Raw genomic sequence first — 11146 nt, 5'->3', positions numbered from 1 at the left:
TATATATATATATATATGTATATATATGTATATATATGATATATGTGCCGCAAGCCTTGGGTTGTTGGAACTTACGGTGACCCCGCCACCAACAGGCCAAGGCTTGCGGCACACACACACACATATATAATGCATAATTAAGCATACAATTTTTTGTTCACTACAAATAAATAGTTTTCATTTAAAGTGATTTTTTCATATAAGCAATTTTCTTGTTTCTATAAGCTTTACTCGGCACTATTGTGGTCTCATGATGAACAACAATAGTAGCAGTCACAATTTCTCAACTGTTTGGGCTTACTAATTGTATAGTGATCGTGGCATTGTTTCTTATTAGATATCCCGTTTTGCTTACAGGTACAACAAAGAGCACAAATCTTAAAAATAATATAGGCTCTATAAATGTGAAACTAACAAAAGATGACTTGGAAGAACTCTCAAATGCTTTCTCTACTCAAGATGTTGCTGGTTCAAGCACTTGGGGTTACATGGAATCCGTATCATGGAAGTATGCAAACACTCCTGCAAAAGTCAAAGATGCATAAAATTTATCTTTGTCATTAACAATGCTCCATATTTTTAGTTTCTCATCTAGAAGTTAGGTGCATTGTATGAGATATAAAAAGATGATGATAAAATATCACCTTATGAGTGTTTTAACTCGTCTTAAGTCTACTTAACAGATTATGTTATCAATGTAATCTTCTACCAGGGGTAATGCTCGTAAGATTAAATTTGAATAAAAGTTCCTAACTTTGCTTTTTAGATAAAGGTAAGCTTACATGCAAAAAGTTATGTTTACAATGATTTTTTTAAATGATGGAAGGTTATATGAATTGAAATTTCTAAGTTTAAATAGGCGATTGTGTCGACATTGAAAGTTTTACTATAGATAAGTAGAAATTAAGCGACATAATCTCAATGTGTTGTAGTGTACCTATCCAAATAATTTATGCTATTTGGATTAAAGTAGTGGAAAACTCATTAACTTCTTAAAGAGATTTACTTATATATCATACAAATTAATTAGTTTTGATATTTAAGGCCTAAACTTTAATATTTATTTATATGACACTTGTGTCCATATCACATCAAAAAATATGCTAAAATGTATGTTTCATTTTAGAAAAATTAATATTACTGATATTTTTAAAGTAGGATTAAAGATTTGAATATTTTGTAAGTAAATATTTTAAGTTAGACTCTTCAATATATCAATTCATAAAGAAATATCTGGCACATATGCAAGTCCTTAAGATCAATCTATGAAAAAATATATATTTGCTTAAAGGAACGGTCAGAGGCTATTATACGAGCCTCGACCATCTCTCATGCGCCGAAGAATTCAAGTACCACACCCTATATTAGGGGGGGAATCGAACCTCATACCAGATGGGACTTGCAACTAACAAGTAGATGCCCGACCAACTGATTTGAGTACGCGAGACATATATATATATATATATATATATATATATATATATATATATATATATGTATGTATGTATGCATGCTTGTATCTATGTGTGTGTGTGTGTGATATAACAATACTTTTTGACTGGTTTAACTATCTGTAAAAATAGTTGTAAATAATTTTGTTTTGTTTTTATTTTTTTGAAACTTATTGTCAGTAAATGAACAAGTCAAATGTAATGAGCATTGGCAGATACCTGATCATGATGATCTTTTGATGAGAGCACATTCACATAAAGTAATAAGAAATACACTTGTAGTCTCGTATTGTGTGCTTCTCTAACAGGAAAAAACTTACACAAAACTTGAATATGTTCTCATATAGTTAATGGCACTTTATGCAAATGGATGAAGAGAAATATCAAATAGAGAGAACAAAAAAAAAAAAAACCCTAATTTTGTAAGAGATTATTAAAAAACATTATAGCGACGATGGAAACCATTTAAGGACAATTTTTATTGAGGTATGATGAGTTTACGGTGATGGGACTACGTAATGATATGTGAATCTTTTCTTTTTTTTTTAAGATGCAGAGATGCAGGACAGTAATACCTTGCATAACATGCTTGGAGAACTCTAGACTCACGAAGAAAAAGGGTCTATTTGGGGCAACAAAAGCTCATTAGCTGCTTATTGAATAAGAAACTGATCAATTGTTGTTTGAAATCTATTGATGGTGAAATCCTTTATCTATTTGGATGATCTGTTGTACTGCAGCCGTTTTTAAGAAAAAAGACAGTTATGCCTTGATGTATATATGTAAGCTATAAGTGTACAATTTTATGCAAAAATTCAAACATTATTACATAAATAAATTTGGAAAGCTAAGAAAAGGCTAGAAGTCCTTCACCACGCTACATCAAGTGTGATGCATCATGTAACTCATAATAATACAATCATAAAAATTATAATAACAACAAGTAATGCTACTATAGCATTGTCTTTTATGTCCAAACGATCAAGTCTTTTGGAGATTTTTCTTTCCAAAGCAAATCTCCAAATATGATCACCATTGGTGTGTATTACTCACTATTATCAGCCCATTTAAAAAATTGCAGTCGTCGGGGGTTTTATCATGGGTCATCTATAGAATCTTCTACCAAAACTTGCATTTAGTCTTAAGATATACTCAGAATATTGCATGCTGCAATTGTAGTATAAAACTCTTGAAGCATTTAAGAACCATGAACTTATATGTCCTAAGAATAAAAAGTAACATCAAAAAAATAGAGTATATGTGCAATAGAATTAGTAAGTGAAAGAAAAATAGGGCTTAATATCATAAAGAAATACATAATCAAACATTACAAAATGGTTGAAGACACATAAAGAAGAACTTAGTTGTTGACATGAAGCAAATTTATGTATTTTTTTCTATGTTTAATAAATACATTTTTCTTCCTTATCTATCACAATTTTATGTTCGTGGAAGGTTTTTTTTTTGTGTTTTGAGGGTTACAGGGGGTCAAACGTGCATTATAGAGTGAGAAAACGACAAATTCAAGGGAGCCAAACAGGTGTAACCACGCCCACAAGCGGTGAAATTATATTGCCTTCTTTGTATGGCTGGTGTAACTACGCCAACTTTGTGTGTGGCCACATCATAAGCTGCATGAGTACGCTGCAATCAGACATGGTCACATTGCCTCTTTGATCGATAAAAACAGTTATGGCTTAGCTACATCGGAATTGGTTGTGGTCATGCCGTCGAAGCCCCTTCTCAAATTAAAAAGAGTTTTCATGCCTGTTTTGGGCGAGCGCTTTAAAAGAGGTGGCTTGAGCATGATTTAGATCATCTTGGACAACTGAAAGCTAGCTTTTCTTGTGGATAAAACTTTTTTTAATGACATAGAGGTTTCTCTCTTTCTTATTAGATAAAGAAGTCCTTAGGGTTATTTTCCTTGTGTTTTCTTTATGTTTTTTAGAGCGAGTTTGTGAGAGAGCACTTATTTCTGATGTGAGAGAAAAATCTTGGAGCGTATTCATTGTATGGCAAGGATCACGGCTTGTGTGGAGAGGAAAATTGGCTATAAGTTTTTATTTTTTTTTATCTGTGGTTCAATGACTCGTTTTTCAATTTTCTCTCGCATGTCTCGTAGCTAAATTATTTTCATGCTTTCGTGATGTAAGGATAGTTATTTTTCATGATTTTTCATGTATGTGATTTCCAATAACATTTTTTTGTGCTTATCATGCATGCTGGTTGTTGGTTTAACTTTCTAAACTTAGTTTACTTTTGATCTAGCCAATTAAGAAGTTAAAACCATGCATGATCTCAAATTTTTGCTCATTGACTTGTAGAATAAATAAGTTAACTTACAAAAACCTAATGAAATAGGCATATTGTCATTAGGGTTTTGCAACCAAGATAAGTGATTTGAAAGTCATGAGAAACGGTATATGGTTAAACCTCTTTTAACTTTAATATGATTTTCAACCCTTTTTTAGACTTAGTAAAAGACTAAGAATAACTATCATCTCCAGTTGACAACTATCACATAGGTAAATTCTTAGAAAAATCACAAAACACACCACACCTAAATAATAGAAGGACGGGTCTCTTCTCATCTGAAGGACACTCTAACTTTCGTGCTTCTTATGTTTCTTGATCTTGTTGTTTAATTTACTTACTTACTATTTTTCTTATGATTGTAGAATTTCTTTATTACATTAGTAATCATGTCAAACAAAATTCGGTGGGCTAGTAACTGGATATTCATCTATAAAAAATAATCGAAACCCTTCTCTCGTGGTAATATTACTTAATATGTATACTTGTGTGCTTGACTACTTACCTCATAATAAATTTTCGACCATCAGTTGTCTTTAAAACTTTATTACTGAATTTGTATGTGTCCAAAAGCAAAACAACGTAAGGATAATCCAGAAGAACCAGAGAGAAAAGTAAATAACACAAACGTAAATCTTAATATAAACCACAAAAAATTTTATTAGATTACACAAAATCACATAATTCACTAAACATTTATAAATTACGTAACATTAATGATGAAAATTACTCTCAAGAAAAAGCAAATGTCTAATGTATATATACAAGAAATGACCAAGAATATAAGTATCAGTCACAACCAAAGCATGAATACACTTTTAACCACTTCATGAAAACTGTTAATTAGCGTCAAAATTTGCGTCGAACTTTAATTGGATGCAAAATCTGTGTCGCATTTCCATCTAATTATCGTCCAGCAGAGTTGAAGCCAAAAAAATAGATGCAAAGGCTAAATGCAGCGATTACCGTCCCCTTTGCGTCGACCATGTCCCACACTATTGAGTTACTTAATAGCATAGGTCATGGTAGATGCAAATAGGATGGTAACACCCCAATATCTTCTCCCACCCGATCAAACCTCATTTCCTCTCCCTTCTTCCTTTTGGTAGCTCTGTGTGGTGAATCGATGACATCGAGGAGAATCCGGGCAAAAGCAACCACTTCGGCGAGCTAGAGCTACTCCGACTACATTTTCACCATCCAAATCGCGACTCCAACAAGATAAACTCCTTTTTTCCGGCAAGATCAAACTTTTTAAGTCAACTTTTCTAACAAGATCGACAGTTTCAACATATGTATAACTATTTTAAAATAACGTTCCCTTAAGAAAAAAATTTCTCATGCATATTCTGCATCATTAATTATTATTTTTTTTCTTTTCAAAGATACATGAAAAGAAAGAAGACTTTACTAATATACAAGTTGCACCTATAAATGAATATTTTAATGATGAAATACTTATGTAGGCATGAACATGTTATTTGTTTCCTATCTTTAGCAATATTTTCATCTACTCTTAAATCAACATAAGTTATATCATTAATAGGATTTAGACTAACTGATCTTTAAATTTGTTTGAGAAATTGATCTCTAAATTTGTGATCCATAAAAATGATACACCACCTCTAATTTCAAATAATTTTGGTTTTTATTAGCCCATGAAATCTGGCTTAAGTTAGTAAAATCACATTATTTAAATCTTTGTACCAAGTTAGAATGCTTATTTGGCAACAAGACATGAATTTTCCTCTTTCTTTTTTCCTCACTTCGCTGATTTCATATAACCGTAGTAATTAAGAAAATTCAGAATAGAGCACTAAGAAGCATAATATCCGTATAAGGTGTTAAAATAGTCGCCGACTATTTATGTGAGGCCGTTTTAGTCTCAGAGCTTGTAAAAGTGTTGAAATAGTTTCTAAATTCTTTAAATTGGGTGTAAAACAGTTCCAATGGAGGACTATTATAGCTCAATTTTAAAATAGTTGGATATCATTTTGATAATTATATAGACTTTGGGACTAACTATTTTGACACTTTACTCAATTAGAAAGGTTAAAGGATGCTTTGAACATAAAGGTGATGCCTTCCTCAATCCCGGTTGTGGTTTGATTAAAGAGAAAAATAATTTCTGAAATACAATTTTGGGGCATTTACATGCATAAAACCAAATTCCTATATATTTACATAACTAACAACTATATTTTAATTTTTATATTTATATCATTTAAAATTTTAGAATCAGCTAAAAAATATTACTATTTTATCTTTTAATATATGAAATATATCTTTTAATGCATGGGCAAGATGACATGCATGTAAAACTTAAAGTTTAGGTGTTAGATATGTAAATACATAATAATTAAATGATATGTATGTAAATCTTCTTAAAATTTATAGGGCATTTATACACATAACACACAATTTTAATGTAATTAAGTTTCTCACACCCAAACTTACATATTTACACACATATCACCCAAATCTGTAATAACATATAAAAAATATCATTATTATTGATTTTAACAGTGAAATACATATTTTCATGCATAAATTTAAAGCATCAAAGCGTTATGTATGTAAATATGAAAGTTTATGTGTGAGATATGTATATACATAAGAATTATATGCTACTTATGTAAAATTATGTTATTTATAAATTAAAGGGGTGTTTACATACATACCGCCCAAAATTTTCATATTTACTTATCTCACACCTAAATTTTCTTAATTGCAAAAGTAGCATTCATTATCATATGTTCATTGTCAAATTTACCTTTTCATCCATAGATAAAACATTATATGTATATAAATGAATGTTTAGGTGTTACATGTGTAAATATATGAGAATTGGGTGCTATTTATGTAGTTTTCCCTAGAATAAAATGTGAACACGGCATCCATATTAGAAAAATGATAACTTTTAACATATTAGATGATGTATTGGCTTACCTCAATGCATGTAGAGAGTAACCTCACCTATGGTTATCAGATCAGATTTGGAGACTTTAAATGAAGCCCCCACTAGGCAGTTTAGCTTGCCTTCAGCACAATCTAGGAAGCAAGCTTCAAATACAGGCTAGAAAAAAAAAATTGATTTTTGTCTGCAGAGGCTTCCGATAAAAAAGAAATGGCAGAACAAAGCCAAGTCTTGATGCCCAGAGTAAAGCTAGGATCCCAGGGATTAGAGGTAGAAAGCTCATTCTTTGATTTTTTTTTTTTTAATTTTGAAATTTGTTTTTGATGCTTTAATTTCTCTTGCAATATGGCAGTTCTTGATCAGCTAAACTATTTGAAGATAACAATGTCTTCAATTTTGAACCGTTTTTAACTTTTTTTTGAAGAAAACATTGCTTGTTTGATAAAGAGAGCTCCACCCTAAGCTTAATTTTGTATGATCTCGTCATCCATAATGTCATTATTGAAAGTTCTCTGCTTCTTATTTAGGTATCCAAATTAGGATTTGGGTGTATGGGTCTCACTGGAATATATAATACCCCTGTTTCTGAAGAAGAAGGCATATCCATCATCAAGGAAGCATTTGACAATGGCATCACTTTTTTTGACACCTCTGATTTCTATGGACCTCATACTAATGAAATTCTGGTTGGCAAGGTTTCTATCAATCCCCCTCTTCTTATGTCTTACTTAATCTACTTCTACCTTAATAAGAATGCAAGAAAAATTTGAAGAGGAGAAAATTTGTTAATTTGTATACCATTATTATTCAAGAAAACAAATGCGTGTAGGCACTAAAGCAACTTCCACGAGAAAAGATTCAATTGGCCACAAAGTTTGGGATTGTAGATCTTCATAAAGAAGGTGGTCCTGTTGTAAATGGTAAGCCGGAATATGTGAGAGCTTGCTTGGAAGGAAGCCTCAAGAGGCTTGGATTGGATTACATTGATTTGTATTATCAACATCGGATTGATCAAACTGTGCCAATTGAAGAAACGGTGAGATTACTCATTAACCAATATCTTTTTTTGTAGGTGCTATTTGTTAATTTTTCTTGGTGTTCTTAGATTAAGGTTTATTACTGTTATAGATTGGGGAGCTTAAGAAATTAGTTGAAGAGGGTAAGGTGAAGTATGTTGGGCTATCAGAAGCAAGTGCTGATACTATCAGGCGAGCACATGCTGTTCATCCTATTAGTGCATTGCAAATAGAGTGGTCACTTTGGACAAGAGATGTTGAGGAAGAGATAATCCCACTTTGTAGGTTTGGCAAATTTAGTTATTCCTCGACTTATTGCTACTTAACAATCCACATTCACTATTATAATCTTTCTTAAGAACTTTAAATGTTAGAAATTAAATTTTGATTCTTATCTTTTTTTCATGGTTTAAGTTTCTACTACTGAAAAAATAATTAATTAAAATTGATAGCTAGAGTTCATTAAATTTTAACTCCTTCTATTGTTGAAAAAGTAAAAAAACTCCAGAAAGGTTTGTTGTATATTTATTTTTATAAACATTTTGAATTGTAGAAAAAAGAAAAATATTTCATTTAACTAGTTAATTGATCTAGTCTTTGGAAGTAATCATTAAACTAAATAATTCAAGATTGGCTTATCATTATTAGATGAAGAAAGGATTGATCAAGAAGCTTAAAAATCATTCTATTTTAACTCTAACTAGTATAATGAAGATACAATTCTTTATTATCTAAACTAATATGATTAGTTGAGGAATGTAGAGCCATCTTTACAAAGTAAACTATCCTTCAAAATAATGGCACCTTTTCGAGGCAAAGGCTAAGGAACAAAGAAACATACGTGAGGTAGAAAATTTTTGTGCATTTTATCAGCCTTATTTTTTTATATTTGCATTCCAATCTTGCTATTTGTCTAATGTGTATCTATTTTTTAAATAAACTTGTTTTTTGTTATATTATAGAGAGCTTGGAATTGGAATAGTCCCATATAGTCCTATTGGTCGTGGCTTTTTTGGTGGTAAAGCGGTTCATGAAAGTGTTCCTGCATACAGTTCACTGGTATTATTTTAATTGAATTTAACAATGTGACACTTATTTAAATGAAAAAATATAATTGTTAGCTTTGTGTTAAACACATTAGTGAAGATGTTTCCATGTCAGGCATCACATCCAAGATTTAGTGAAGAAAATCTAAAGAAAAATAAGATACTATTCTTCAACTTAGAGAAATTAGCTGCAAAGCACAAATGCACAACAGCTCAGTTAGCTTTGGCTTGGGTACTTCATCAAGGAAATGATGTTGTTCCAATCCCAGGTGAGTTTCCATCTAAAATTCTAACAATTTTTTTTTTGCTTTTTAATAAAAATACTAAAGACGCAATGTGAAGCCTATGTAATAATAAAATCAATATCTTAACTTTGATGATTAAGTCCATCCAGTCTATCAAATTCTTGTCAACCATCGTATTTATCATTTCATATTATAAAATATATAATGTTTAGAAGATTTTTTGTATTGTAAAATAAGAAATTGTGTTTCATATAATCAATTTCTCATTTGTATAATCTTCACTTCTTATAGTTTTGGTACAATGATAATGTTGTTCTCATCTTCATCCTCAACCATTTCTCAAGTATTTGGGGTTGGTGATTGTATATTTATTGCGTTAAAATTTCTTATTATGTGGCGCATGTTATTTATAGGAACAACAAAGAGCAAAAATTTGAACATTAATATTGGCTCTATAAATGTAAAGCTAACTAAGGATGACTTGGAAGAGCTTTCAAATGCTGTCGCTATTCAAGGGGTTGCGGGTTCGAGAGCTTGGAGTAACGGAGAATCAATTACATGGAAGTATGCGAACACTCCGAAAAAAGTTATCGACACATGAGATTGATTAGATTTCTGAACAATGCATCATTTTTTTTTTGTTTATCTGCTACAATTTGTATGCATTGTATGAGATCAAAATATTGTCTTATGAGTTATTCACCTTGTCGTAAGTCTCATTAGAAGATTATGGGATTGATGTAAGCCTACTATCAAAACAATTCTCATAGCATTATTTCTGAATAAAAGTTTCTAATTTTACTTTCAGATGGAGCTCATTTGTAAGCTGTTATGTTTATACTGATTTGTTTGGATGATTGAAGGTTAGGGGCTTACATAAGATATAGAGTTACTTAGAGCTTATATGAATAACATTTTTTATATGCCAAAAACTAAGAGTTAAGTAATATTTCATAATCTTGCTTATACTATTTCAATTTGAGTAATTGGTAAAATTCAATAAATTTCAAATGAGTTTGGACTTCATGAGAGATTGCTCATTTTATTACAGAGATGATGATAATTATTATTATATATCATGAGGGGAAAGCCTACAAAGAAAAAAAGCTTTTTAGAGTTATAACCTATAATATTTTTTTTTATCTTTGATGCGTCATCAATAAATTTTCATCATCTAATGCAAATCTCGATGCGTGACATGAATTTCAGGATAATTTTTTGAGCAAGAAAAATTCAAATTTTGATTAAAAGTCATCCAAAACTCCGATTTCAACAAACTGGCAATAAAATTGACATATTCGATGGGATGGACACAATAATATCAAAATTGTTCCAACTCGAGTTAATCATGGCAAGATTAAGCAGTTAAACCACGTTTGAAAGCTTTCAATGCATAATTGGGGGGGTCAAACGAATTCCAAATCTAACTTGTTTATAGTTGAATCAAGCATCTCGATAAGACGAATCCAATTAGCTCAATATCACTCAATTCTGATATTATTAATAGGGCTGTCAAAATGGCTCGTTAAGCAAAAGAGTCGAACACGAACACACAAGTTAACAAGCCGAACCCTAAACGCGAACAAATATTTTTTCATTCGTATTCGGTTCGGCTCGTTGACACCCCTACTTATTAAGACACTTAAATGTTCACTTAAATGTCCACTATAAGGGCATGACTTTTTTGTTTATTAAATCTAAAGAGAGATCATCTTTAAAGAAAATTATTAATTAAAATAGTGACTTTTATTTCTAAAAATTTTAAAGATTGAGTGTCTCAAGAATGTTCGTTTTGGAGTTTTGATGAAATTGGTTCAAGTAATGGTTTTATCTTTCATATTGAACTTCAGTGAATGGTTTCGGATAAATACAATGTGTTGCATTTCTTTCTACAGAGTCAACATAGTCTCTCAATTTTACAAGAGCAGATACGATATATCTTGCACTGATTTTTGTGGGGCTTTGAAGAAACGAATGAATGGTTTCTCATATATTTTTGAGCTTTAATTAGTGTAATCTTTTTCAGGAAATAATTTTCTCAGCAGGATCCTCAATATTTAAATTGTGTTTATTCATATTACAGATGCTATGAGCTATATGTTTTAGACACCTCTGCTTGCATGAGATCTGGAAATACCTTTATTATTAAGTGTATTTG

General features: G+C 30.9%; 2 protein-coding genes across 2 annotated transcripts in view; both read left to right on the top strand.

Annotated features, from left to right (window-relative positions):
- Nucleotides 1-709, top strand: part of LOC110024237 (perakine reductase-like) — a 4432-nt gene extending 3723 nt beyond the window's left edge. The window contains 1 exon segment of the mRNA XM_020724086.1: nt 358-709. Coding sequence (XP_020579745.1) covers nt 358-545 — 188 coding nt within the window. The 3' untranslated portion in view covers nt 546-709.
- A 6105-nt stretch (nt 710-6814) lies between these two features.
- Nucleotides 6815-9755, top strand: LOC110024221 (probable aldo-keto reductase 1). Its single transcript, XM_020724058.1, has 7 exons — nt 6815-6951; nt 7209-7376; nt 7511-7717; nt 7810-7982; nt 8660-8756; nt 8859-9012; nt 9402-9755. The coding sequence occupies exons 1-7, from the start codon at nt 6892-6894 to the stop codon at nt 9587-9589; spliced, it is 1047 nt and encodes a 348-aa protein (XP_020579717.1). The 5' UTR covers nt 6815-6891; the 3' UTR covers nt 9590-9755.
- Nucleotides 9756-11146: the final 1391 nt, after the last annotated feature.

The sequence above is a fragment of the Phalaenopsis equestris genome, unplaced genomic scaffold, assembly GCF_001263595.1.
Source record: "Phalaenopsis equestris unplaced genomic scaffold, ASM126359v1 Scaffold000251, whole genome shotgun sequence".
Classification (NCBI taxonomy): domain Eukaryota; kingdom Viridiplantae; phylum Streptophyta; class Magnoliopsida; order Asparagales; family Orchidaceae; genus Phalaenopsis; species Phalaenopsis equestris.
The sequence above is the reverse complement of the archived record's forward strand: the minus strand, read 5'-3'. Positions and strand labels throughout refer to the sequence as shown.

What these genes read in the sequence shown, in the direction of transcription:
- LOC110024221 (XM_020724058.1), top strand. Translation starts at nt 6,892, where the DNA reads ATGGCAGAACAAAGCCAAGTCTTGATGCCCAGAGTAAAGCTAGGATCC. An exon ending in TTCCTGCATACAGTTCACTG is followed by an intron (nt 8,757 to 8,858) that starts GTATTATTTTAA and finishes TTTCCATGTCAG; the next exon opens with GCATCACATCCAAGATTTAG. An exon ending in TGATGTTGTTCCAATCCCAG is followed by an intron (nt 9,013 to 9,401) that starts GTGAGTTTCCAT and finishes TGTTATTTATAG; the next exon opens with GAACAACAAAGAGCAAAAAT.